We start from the raw sequence: 12,019 nt of genomic DNA on the forward strand, positions 1-12,019 counted from the left end.
GCTCGAGGGGCCATATGGCCTACTCCTGCTCTTATTTCTTATGTTCTTAAATACAAGTTGTAATTGTTCCAAACAGTCTAACTAATGAATGTACTTGTTGTATCTTTAATGTGTTCAATCAAGCATGTAGATACGTCGAATTAAATCAGAGTCAGGCAGACAGGCTTCTAACTGTGATCTTTACTTTATTGGTAAAATGGCTGACTGCAGCTTTCCCGGGTAATGCCCATAATGCAATGCACATTACATTACCGTATTAACTGGTGTTAAACTCGCAATCAATACATGACATCCCCCTTTTCCTTGGAAACAAACTTGCAGTTTACAAACAGTTGCTTACAATAACACTGCATAACTTATTTGATTTATAAACTTTTTAACAACTTGTGTCTTACCACACAACTAAATAATTCCCAGGTTTAAACATTTGACATCACCCATGCAGTTCTCGCACAGTTTATGTTGACATAATCAGACAGTCTTTGGGGTTTTCTTTTAACCCTTTGAGGTCTGGCTGTATTGGGTATGTCTGACATGGTGGTGTCAGTGGGTATTGCCTGTGTCACAGTGGTATGTGTGTCAGGGTCTACTATACTGTCCTCAGTCCCTTGTGTTTCCTCCTGCTCATGGAGTGTCTCCTTTGGTCCATTGGTTCTGTATTTCTTCACAAACGCAGTGTTTCTCGAGTAGCATGCTCTGCCTGGAGATTCTACTACTACTTGACTCCCTGTTTTACTCAAAACTTTGTGCGGTGTGGCATTAAAAGGAGTGGTGAGCTTGTCCACTTTGTCCTGCCGTACCAGCACTGTGTCGCCAACTTCCACCTCTGAGTATTGTGTTCTCCGCTGTTCATCTGCGTACAGTTTGGACTTGCCTTTTTGTTCTGCGTTCGGGTCACGTACTTCCATGTCTGCGCGCGACTCTGATGTCTGGCAGCTTTCCTCTCATTTTCCATTTAAAGAGCAGCTCTGCCAGGCTCTTTCCTGTCGTGGCATGGTCAATGCTCCTGTACACAGTCACATATTTTCTAAGTTCACATTTCCAAACTAGTCCTTCTGACTGAGCAATTCTGATTCTCTTCATCAGCGATGCATTCTGGCGCTCGACTTCTCCGTTAGCCTGAGCCCATTTTGCTGTCGTTTTCAGGTATTTGATCCCATTGTTTTCACAATATTCTTTGAATAATTCAGATCTGAATTGGGGACCATTATCAGATTTGCAGGTGATTGGCAAACCATGACGGCTGAAGATTGACTCTAAACTATCAATAACCTTCTCTGTTGTTGTGGAGGTCATGATGTCGTATTCATAGTAGCGACTATAATAATCAACTACCACAAGAATGGAGCGGTTGGATGGCAAGGGTCCCAGTAAGTCTATAGCTACATCCTGCCAGGGGTCCTCCGGTAATGGTGTTGGTCTCAACAGTTCAGGTGGGTCGGGTCTGGCTACTATCTGACAGCCGTGGCACGCTTTACAGTGTTTTTCAGCTGCCTTGTCCATGCCAGGCCACCAAATCTTGGTTCCGAGATGTTGCTTTGTTCCAACTATTCCCAAGTGTCCTTCATGTGCTAACACCAGGGCTCGTGCGTGTAAGACTGTCGGTAGCACGATGCGTGTTCCCCGAAGAACTAGGTACCCCACTACGCACAGCTCGTTTGTAATTGCTGCATAAGCTTTACATTTCTCAAAATGTCCGTTTGTGATTGCCTTCCGTACCTCAATCAGCTCTGGGTCGGTAGCAGAGGCTTCCTCCACCTCTCTAGTAGTGAGTGCTTTTGGTGTCGCACTCACAGCTACAAATCTCACTTATTCATCTGAGCCATGAGAATGTCTCTCCTGTTTTGCTGTCTCCCCCAGCAATCGTGACAGTGAGTCTGCAATGTTTTGCTTGCCTGGAATGTGTATCACCTTAAAATCATACGGCTGTAATCTAAGTACCCAGCTCTCTATACGGGCACAGGGTTTAGAGTGTGGGCCGTATATCACTTGTAATGGCTTATGGTCAGTTACCAAGTTAAATTTTCGGCCATACACATATGGATGCAGCCTCTCACAAGCCCATACAAGAGCTAAGGCCTCTCTCTCTGTTTGAGAGTATTTCCTCTCACAGTCTGTTAAACTACGACTTACATAGCATATTGGCACCTCTTGTCCCTGTTGGTCCTGAACTAGTACTGCGCCTAAACCTACAGGACTGGCATCTGCTATCACCTTGGTTGGTGCGTCCTTATCAAAATATGCTAAAGTGCCGGCTCTGGCCAACTCTTCCTCGAGTGCACTGAATGACTGTCTCTGTTGTGATCCAAATTTAAATGGTGTGTCTTTTCTCGTCAGGCGTCACAGTGGCTCTGATAGCGTTGCAAACTGCGGGATTAATCTGCTACTGTACCCAACAAGTCCCAAGAAACTCCTCACCTCTGTAGCATTCTCTGGTTCCCGAGCTTCTGCCACCGCTCGCACTCTCTCTGCTGTTGGTCCGATGCCCTTTTCAGACAACAGGATTCCCATGAAAATCAATCGGTCCATGTTGAATTGGCACTTCTCTGAGTTTAGTGTCAGTCCACTTTCCATTAGTCTGGTCATGACAGCGTGCAGGCGTCTGTCGTGCGTTTCCTGGTCGTGCTGATATTGCTCACTAGCTGAAGATACACCGAATATCAGCCTCTTGTACCTGTACACTCCGTTCTGTACTGCAAACGTTGTGATTTCTCGTGACTCAGGGGTCAGTTCTAGCTGGCGATAACCCCATTTCAGGTCTAGCTTACTAAACACTGTCGAGCCGTTCATACCTTGGAGTATCTCATCAACGGTGGGGATTGGATATCGTTCCCTCACTATTGCCTGGTTTGCTCGTCTCATGTCTAGGCATAACCTTACATCCTTATCCGCTTTTGGTACAATAACCACAGGCTTTACCCATGGGGTGGGACCAGTTACAGGTTCGATAATGTCCATGTCCCTCAATTGTTTTATTTTGGCCTCTACTGCCCCCCTTAAGTTGAATGGTATACGCCTGAGTGGCTGGGCCACAGGCTTCACTTGTGGGTCGATATACAAACTGATCTGTTTTGTGTTCAGCCTTCCTACTCCCTGGAACACCTTTGCACCTTTGGATACCGCTGTTCTAGTAGCTGTCTTACATCTACCACGGCTGAGACATCTGCGCCTATTTTTAAAACTCCCAGTTTCATGGCTGTCTCCCCTCCTAGCAACGGCTCTCCATGGCCTTTAACCACAATGAACTCCACCTGCTCAGTTCTCTTACCTATTGTAATCCCACATGTGAATACACCTTTAACTGACAGTGGTCGGCTAGAAGCATAAGAGAATAACTTTCTCTCTGTCTTAGGGACATGTGACTGACACTTAATGTGTTCTGACTTTAATCCTTCCCATGTATTCTCATCTATCACATTATTAGTTGCACCTGAATCAATTAACATTCTCAGGTTTACTCCCCCCACACAAAAAGATAAATCTCTCGGTCACGTTATTTCTAGTAACAGCAAATGCAAAGCCATTTTGTTCCTCTACATTGTTCACACGGTGTTTCTTTGTACCCTTTGTGCGGCATACTTTGGAGAAATGATCCTTTCCCTTGCACTTATGACACGTTTGTCCGCGTGCTGGGCATTTCGGATCTCTGCCCATGTGGTCTGTGTGTCCACATCTGTAACATTTCCTTTCGTTCCTATCGCCATTTCCCTTTGGTTTCTCTGTCGAGCTTTTCGCATAATACCCTCTTTTCTGTGTAACACGACGAACAGTATCTGTCTCCGCCTTCTCTGTACATGACATGGCGGACATCTGCTCCTCGACGTTTTCACATAGTGAGGCCAATTGTAACGTGCGGGCGAGCGTTAGACCATACCCTTCCTCTAACAATTTCCTCCGCACATAGGCCGACGTGCACCTACTCAGGATAGCGTCTCTTATTTGATTATCCGCATCCCCCCCCCCCCCCAAAAGCACACAGTCTTTAGCAGCCTGCCGCAAGCGAGTAGCAAATTGTTGCACAGTCTCACCTGCCTTCTGGGACAACTTATGAAAAGTCTGTCTAGAAAATGCTGCGTTGACCTGGGGCACGAAGTAGTGATTCAAAGCACTAACCGCCGCCGTGTAGTCTGCTGGCTCTCCTGTGTCCGGTAGAGTCGAAAAGATATCCTGGACATCTGGTCCTGCTAAGTGTAGAAGTAGAGCGCTTCACCTCTGCTTCATGACAGCTGTAGAGGTATCGTCGATAATGAGCCCTTTGCCGTCGGCATAAAGCTCAAAAGACGTTAACCACCTCGTCCATCTCGGACCTAACGTGGCTGGCTCGGCGAAACAAGCAAAATTTTGAATGCCGGTCTTCTCCATCCTAGCTAACAAAAACTTGGGCAACTACTTATCTAAAAATGATTCCTTTTCATTATCCTCGTCGCCAATGTTGCATCTATGCTTTAATGCGTTCAATCAAGCATGTAGATACGTCGAATTAAATCAGAGTCAGGCAGACCGGCTTCTAACTGTGATCTTTACTTTATTGGTAAAATGGCTGACTGCAGCTTTCCCGGGTAATTCCCATAATGCAATGCACATTACATTACCGTATTGACTGGTGTCAAACTCGCAATCAATACACGACAGTACTCTGCTCACTGTATTTTCCATTGATATGAATATTCGATGTAGGAGTATTTTATTATGTTAATAAATCAGCATCACACACAAGGACACACCCAAGAATATGATTACGTGTACTTTTGCATCCTATGCCTCAAATTCAGTCAATACCTTCCTTGACCTGCATCCTCTGGCATCACTTTCAAAAACTCCAAGTGAACAAGAAAAACATAATTCACAACAATCCACATATTTCTGAAAACATTATTCTCAGTAATTCACAACCTTAACCTCTTAATAGATGAAGTAATTTGAACTGCCTCAGTAGCAGAAAAGGACCTAATAACTGTCGTCAGAATGGCACAAAACAATTTTTTGGAGTCTTGTACCCGATTTCTGCTACCCAAGTGCAACAATGGTCTGGTTCTAGTGAGCATGCAGGAGCAGTTTGTTTTAAAAAAATTATACTGTGGTCAAGGACAAATTTAGCAACTGCAACATTTTTACAAGGATAAGTACCAGTTCAGGTACAAAACAAATTCTACCCCAGTCATTTACTAGATAATAGCTTCAGCTAAATGTTTTGGAACAATAATATGCCTGTAGTATCCAGGATCGTTAATTTCTGCTTGCAATTTAACAAAGTTAGTTTGCAGTTACTGACGTTCTGCATCGTCATTTTTGTGAAAGCTATCAGAAACAGAAAAAGCATATAGCAAAATACTGCAGATGCTGGAAATCTGAAATAACAACAGAAAATGCTGGAAATACTCAGCAGGCCAGGCAACATTCGTGGAGAGAGAAACAGAGTTAACGTTTCAGGTCTGGGACCCTTCATCAGTTCTGATGAAGGGTCCCAGACCTGAAACGTTAACTCTGTTTCTCTCTCCATGGATGCTGCCTGGCCTGCTGAGTATTTCCAGCATTTTCTGTTGTTATAACAGAAAAAGCATGTTGAATTGCTCTAAAAAATAACACTTCACACCACTGCATTATTATAGTCGATATTAATAGATATACCTTTAGATAATTACAAATATGCAACAAAACCTTCACACTAAACATATTGCAAACCCAAATGCTCACTTTCTGTGCAGGAGGCAAGAATGAGAAACATTGTTCAACTATTTCACTATCGTTAAGGTTCTTGCTGAACTACCATGAAGGCTATATTAAAGTTTGTGTCTTTTTAAGAGAATGTTTGAACAGAAAGGGTGAAAGCAAAGCCAAACCACGGGGAGTTTGCACATTCTCCCCGTGTTTGCGTGGGTTTCCTCCGGGTGCTCCGGTTTCCTCCCACAGTCCAAAGATGTGCGGGTTAGGTTGATTGGCCATGATAAAAAAATTGGCCCTTAGTGTTAGGGGGGATTAAATACGTGGGGTTACGGGGATAGGGCTTGGGTGGGATGGCTGTCGGTGTAGGGACCGGGTGCTAGGGTTTGGATGATCAGCCATGATCACATTGAATGGCGGAGCAGGCTCGAGGGGCCGAATGGCCTACTCCTCCTAGTTTCTATGTTTCTATAAGGAAACAATTTCCCAAGGCGCTTCGCAGGAGCCTAGGACAAAAACTGACACCGAGCCAAAGGAGGAGATAGTAGGATGGGTGACTAAAAGCTTGGTCAAAGAGGTAGATTTTAAGGAGCATCTTAAAAGGAGAGAGAAGGAGAGAAAAAGAGAGAGAGAGAGAGAGCGAGCGAGCGAGAGCGAGCGTGCTTAGGGCCTCAACAAAGAGTCCAGAGGTGGAGGGATGCAGAGTTCTCGGAGGGTTGTATGACTGGAGTAGGTTAGAGAGTTAAGGAAGGGAGAGGCCATGGAGGGACTTGGACACAAGGATGAGAATTTTAAAAATCAAGCCAACGGAATTGAGGGCAAATTATGAATTGGCTGAGCAGCAGGAGACAGAGTGGGGATAATGGATAGGTACTCACATTGGCAGGATGTGACTAGTGGTGTCCTGCAGGGATCTGTGTTGGGGCCTCAACTATTCACAATATTTAGTAACGACTTAGATGATGGTATAGAAAGTCATATACTCAAATTTGCCGATGACACAAAGATAGGTGGAATTGTAGGCAGTGTAGGTGAAAGCATAAAATTACAAAGGGATATTGATAGATTAAGTGAATGGGCAAAACTGTGGCAAATAGATTTCAATGTAGGCAAATGTGAGGTCATCCACTTTGGACCTAAAAAGTATAGAACAGGGTACTTTCTAAATGGTGAAAAGCTAAAAACAGTGGAGGTCCAGAGAGACTTGGGGGTTCAGGTACAGAGATTAAAATGTCATGAACAGGTACAGAAAATAATCAAAAAGGCTAATGGAATGCTGGCCTTTATATCTAGAGGACTAGAATACAAGGGGTAGAAGTTAAGCTGCTGCTGTACAAAACCCTGGTTAGACCACACCTGGAGCACTGTGAGCAGTTCTGGGCACCACACCTTAGGAAAGATATATTGGCCTTGGAGGGAGTGCAGCGCAGGTTTACCAGAATGATACCTGGACTTCAAGGGTTAAGTTAGGAGGAGAGATTACACAAATTAGGGTTGTTTTCCCTAGAATGTAGTAGGTTACGGGGTGATCTGATCAAGTTTTCAGGATATTAAGGGGAAGAGGTAGGGTAGATAGAGAGAAACTATTTCTGCTGGCTGGGTATTCTGGGACTAGGGGGCATAGTCTAATAATTAGAGCCAGACCTTTCAGAAGTGAAATTAGGAAACACTTCTGAATGACATAAGAGGAGAGATTGGGTTAATTGGGCTTGTATTCGCTAGAGTTTAGAAGAATGAGAGGGGATCTCATTGAAACTTGTAAAATTCTAACAGGACTAGGCAGACTAGATGCAGGAAGGATGTTCCCGATGGCGGGGGAGTCCAGAACCAGGGGTCACAGTTTAAGGATAAGGGGTAAGCCATTTAGGACTGAGATGAGGAGGAATTTCTTCACCCAGAGAGTGGTGAACCTGTGGACTTCTCTACCACAGAAGGCAGTTGAGGCCAATTCATTAAATATATTCAAGAAGGAGTTAGATATATTTCTTAAGGCTAAAGGGATCAAGGGGTATGGGGAGAAGGCAGGGACAGGGTACTGAATTTGGATGATCAGCCATGATCTCATTAAATGGCAGAACACGCATGAGGGGCCGAATGGCCTACTCCTATCTTCTATGTTTCTACACACAAAGGGTGGCAGAAGTTTGGAACTCTCTTCCGCAAACGGCAATTGATCCTAGATCAATTGTTAATTTTAAATCGGAGATAGTTAGCTTTTTGTTAACCAAAGGTATTAAGGGATATGTGCCAAAGGCGAGTATATGGCGTTAGCTCTCAGATCAGCCATGATCTCACCGAATGGCAGAACAGGCTCGAGGGGCAGAATGGCCTACTCCTGTTCCTATGGCACTGGTGGATTGAGAGCCAAAATCGGTCAGCGGGCACAGGGATGATGTTACGGAGGTGGTCTTTGTGATGGAAAAGATATGGGGTTGGAAACTCAGCTCAGGGTCAAATAACACAGAGGTTGCAAACAGTCTAGTTCCGTCTGAGAGAGTCCAGGGAGGGGGAGAGAATCGGTGAGTAGGGAACGGAGTCTGTGATGGGGGCTGAAAGCTATGGCTTTGGACTTCCCAATGTTTAAATGGGTGAAATTTCGTCTCATCCAAGACTGGATGTTGGTCAAGCAGTCCGACAACACAGAGGCAGAGGAAAAGTTGAGAGGTGGTGGTGGTGAGGTAGAGCTACCACTTCCTTTTGAATCACACGGCAGCTTTCTCAGCAATGTAAATATGCCAATATAGAATAATGGTCTGGATTTTGCAGTCAGCGGGGGCGAACGAACGGTGCTCACCGTTTATTATGCTTACAGCGGCCCACAGTATTTTCGTGCACTTTTGCATGGCAACTTACAACAGGTTAGAGATCCATTTCAGCACAGCACCCTGTACAGGGGAGATGAGACCTGTGTGAGCAGGTCAAGCAACAGTGAGTCTCTTCAACCAATCAGATTGAAGAATCATTACTGAGGCACCAGGAAATGCAAGTTAGAATATTTAATTAAATGTAAAATCATGCACAGAAAGCAAAATAAAAAAGGAAAGAGGGGATTAGGGGAGAGAGAGAAGAGAGACAGAAAGAAAAATCTCCAACAATAATTAAAATCTGAAGGAATGAGGCTCCACACTTGTAAAAGTGAATTTTCAGTGCCAGAGAAGTTGTTTGGTAGTAATTAACTCATCATGCAGTTTGACTTGTTTAACGGGTAAGTACCGCAACCTCACGCTCTTCATGTGTTTTAATGCTGAATCGGTCGGTGAGGTACCGGTGTAGCAAAGCTTGTGGAGCAGCAAGGCGACTCAGACAGCAACTTCCTGATTTCCGCATTTAACTGCTCATGTGCAGACAGCGGAAGTTGCTGTCCGATTTACTCCATAACCGTGAGCACCGACAGCCTCACTGTTAGTCCTACCATAAAATCCGTTTGATGTGTTTAAGGCTTCTCTACTCTATAAAAGACCGCAGTAAACTGAATGCAGAAAACCCAAAGAAATATCTCAAAATGACAATAATGGATCATTGTAGTCCCCAGTTATGGCCAAATAAGAATTCAGCCAGCTTAAAGACTCAAATACAGTGACATACAAACAGAATTCTTAATTTGCCAAATAAAAAGGAGACAGTCATTAGAAAACAACGATGAACAGTGATGCAGCTTGTGGATACAATGGACTGCAGGATATGACATGGTTTCAACTTCCCACGCGGCAAGACCAATATTAGGAACTTGCTGAGCGTGAGAGCCAAGAATTACAAGGAGGGGGAGGGGAAGACAGGAGAAAACAAAGACAGTAAATGCAGCTTATGCAAGCACAGCAGGCATTTATTGACTGCATTGCTCAGCTTTCCAAATTCCTATAATTTCCCACAGGTTCTCAGCAATCTCTCTGCCTCCCTTTAAAAAAAAAAAAATCTTGGCAAAAAATAAATCTTCCTTGAGGCCATTTGCAAAGTTTAATATCACAGTGCAGAAATTTAAATTTTCCCCCCGAAATGACAACTCAAAAATGTATTTCCATTGAATCACTCTCAGCGAGATTACAAAGTTTGATAATGGAGTACCATTTATCAATTTCATACAATAATTTACTTCAAAATATGATTTTATTATTATTATTTTTTTTTTTAAAAACAGTTATCTGCTTACTGACAAGCAAAGTCGCTAATTATTGTTAAGTAATTAAACTTAGTCACTCACTTTTGTCCCAAATATACAGTTTAGTATCGAGTCCCGATAATTCACATATCGTATTTACAAACCTCACACCACAGATTTGCTAAAATTAAACTAGTAGAAACACAGCATAACCTGCACTTGCTGAAAAGCCTTCAGCCTCTTCTTGAATCTTGATGGAAAGACAAGGTCACATCCCCGGGCCAGCAAAGCCAACTCTTTCCTGAGGTCTGGATCTTGGCGCAGTGAAGTGTCCTTTATCATCATTGTCAAAGATAGGATGACTATACAAGAGTATTTCGGGAAAAAAATCCAGATAAAAACGAACTATGAATTGTGGCTGCAGAAAACCAGCTCCCTTGCAGTTTTTAGCAAATCCACTCTTGAACTCACACCGCCATCTGTGATTTTGTGCTGCGATACTCAGTCGGCTCAACATACTGCTCCATACATCACAGGGATCTTGGCTTAGGCGAAGAACTGATACTGGAAAGTCACTTTGGGGTCTGCCCTTTTTGCAGCCCACATTCCAAAGTCTTAATGGGTAGTTATGAAAAGACACAAACCTGTTGTTTGGGACCCAGTCGTGCAGACACAAGCGACAATCAATCCAGCCAAAAACTACAGGGAGGTAAAAGAATGCTCAGAAGCTCAGCTTTCATAGCAGCTTCTCTCGGCCACTTTCCTTCAGTTACAGACCACAGAGGCTAGCTCGATTGACTGAAATTTCCAGCTGTGGGCCAACGGTTCAGTCAGGTCAATCAAACAAGCTTCACTTGCCTTGTTGATTCACCCTCTAAAAGTGGCCTCCAGCACGCTAGCAAGAGTTGCAACTGCGTCATTCGTGTTATCAACAGACCACCTGTTAAATGACAGCAGTAGCAGTCCTGGGCGAACAGCTTTCTTTATGGTCACAATGCCTGCTTTACAGTAAATTCTCATGCAAGACAAGAAAGCAAACCCCAATGCTCAGTCACCTTTTTGTTGCTTTACTTTCTCTGTTTAACTGCCCAGCCTAACATTTATGGTTTAAAGCAGAATATGCCAATGGAATGTTTTAACATTTCAAATGTTGTGCTAAATTTTCTGCGAGACAGGCAAATCATAGTTGTAAAAATGACTGTGGATCTAGTAACCTTAATTGATTCGGTAAATTAGCATGTGTGTGTATTTCTGTGATGCACAACAGTTGCAGGTAGAATGGCCGTCAAATCCCATGCGTCACAGGGTCGCAAATCAGAAGGGGAAGCTCGAGCTGATTCTACCCCCTTCTTACTCAGAGGCATTGAGCAACTTCCGCATCCTAAGCTACCTTGCAGCAGAAGTATTTCAACGAAAAAAATAAAAAGGCACATTTTATTATTTCACTGTCGTGTACAAATTCAACATCACCTCCTTGTTTTTAAATTAAATGCCTCGTGTATAAAATTCAGAATCCCTTTTTTTTTTTAAAATGGTCTTTTCTATCACCTTTAAAGATCAATGTATTTTTACCCTGGATCTCTGATCCTCCACTCGAGTTTTACTGTTCTTTTCTCCCAAAATGTATTGCTGTGTAGCGGTACCGCCAAGTGTCCCTTACTTACCGTACATAATTCCCTTTAACGTAACGATATAGCCGGTGCGGGGCTGTCCTCCTTTGGGAGCGCAGGCGAACGCGATGACGCGGGTTAACGCGAGGACGTCACGTGACCGTCCCAAGCGCGGGCAAACGCGATGTCATCACGCAAGTTACGTGACTACCCAAGCGCGGTGAGAACGCAATGACGTCATCACGCAATCCACGGGACTGCCTACTCAGTCCTCGTGGCGTCTCCGTCTGGTGAAGACCTATTTTATAGCTCTCCTGTACCTAGCTCTGCAACCCGTTAGAATTCCTCTGTTCCTGCGTTAAAAACCTTTTTGATTGTTCTCCTGGAGTCGAACTCGATTATCAAGGAGGAATTCGTCCAATACCTACATCGGTGAACCCGAATACCTACAACTGCACATTTCTCTGCATTGGACTGCCTCTTCCATCTATCTGCGACTCTGCCAACGTCTTGCAATTCCCTGCATTCTTTTACAGTTTGCATGCCTCTAATTTGGTATCAGAAATTAGCTAATTTAACAGTGTAAAGCGGTGAAAGTGTTGAGATTGGGGTATGGCTCTAATGTGGGAAAAACACAAGATAAACTCATCTG

The 12,019-nt window shown here is 43.8% G+C and overlaps 1 protein-coding gene across 3 annotated transcripts in view; it reads right to left on the reverse strand.

Moving 5' to 3' along the window:
• Nucleotides 1-12,019, reverse strand: part of ppp2r3b (protein phosphatase 2, regulatory subunit B'', beta) — a 150,134-nt gene that overhangs the window by 91,221 nt on the left and 46,894 nt on the right. Inside the window, exon 1 of one of the 3 annotated variants that reach the window (XM_085999596.1) lies at nt 9,971-10,637. The exons of the other annotated variants lie outside the window; for them this stretch is intronic. Coding sequence (XP_085855722.1) covers nt 9,971-10,102 — 132 coding nt within the window. The 5' untranslated portion in view covers nt 10,103-10,637. Of the gene's footprint in view, nt 1-9,970; nt 10,638-12,019 lie in introns of those variants that run through there. 3 annotated transcript variants of the gene reach the window in all.

The sequence above is a fragment of the Somniosus microcephalus genome, chromosome 10 (assembly GCF_052327205.1).
Source record: "Somniosus microcephalus isolate GS21.2 chromosome 10, FLI_Smic_1.0, whole genome shotgun sequence".
NCBI lineage: Eukaryota > Metazoa > Chordata > Chondrichthyes > Squaliformes > Somniosidae > Somniosus > Somniosus microcephalus.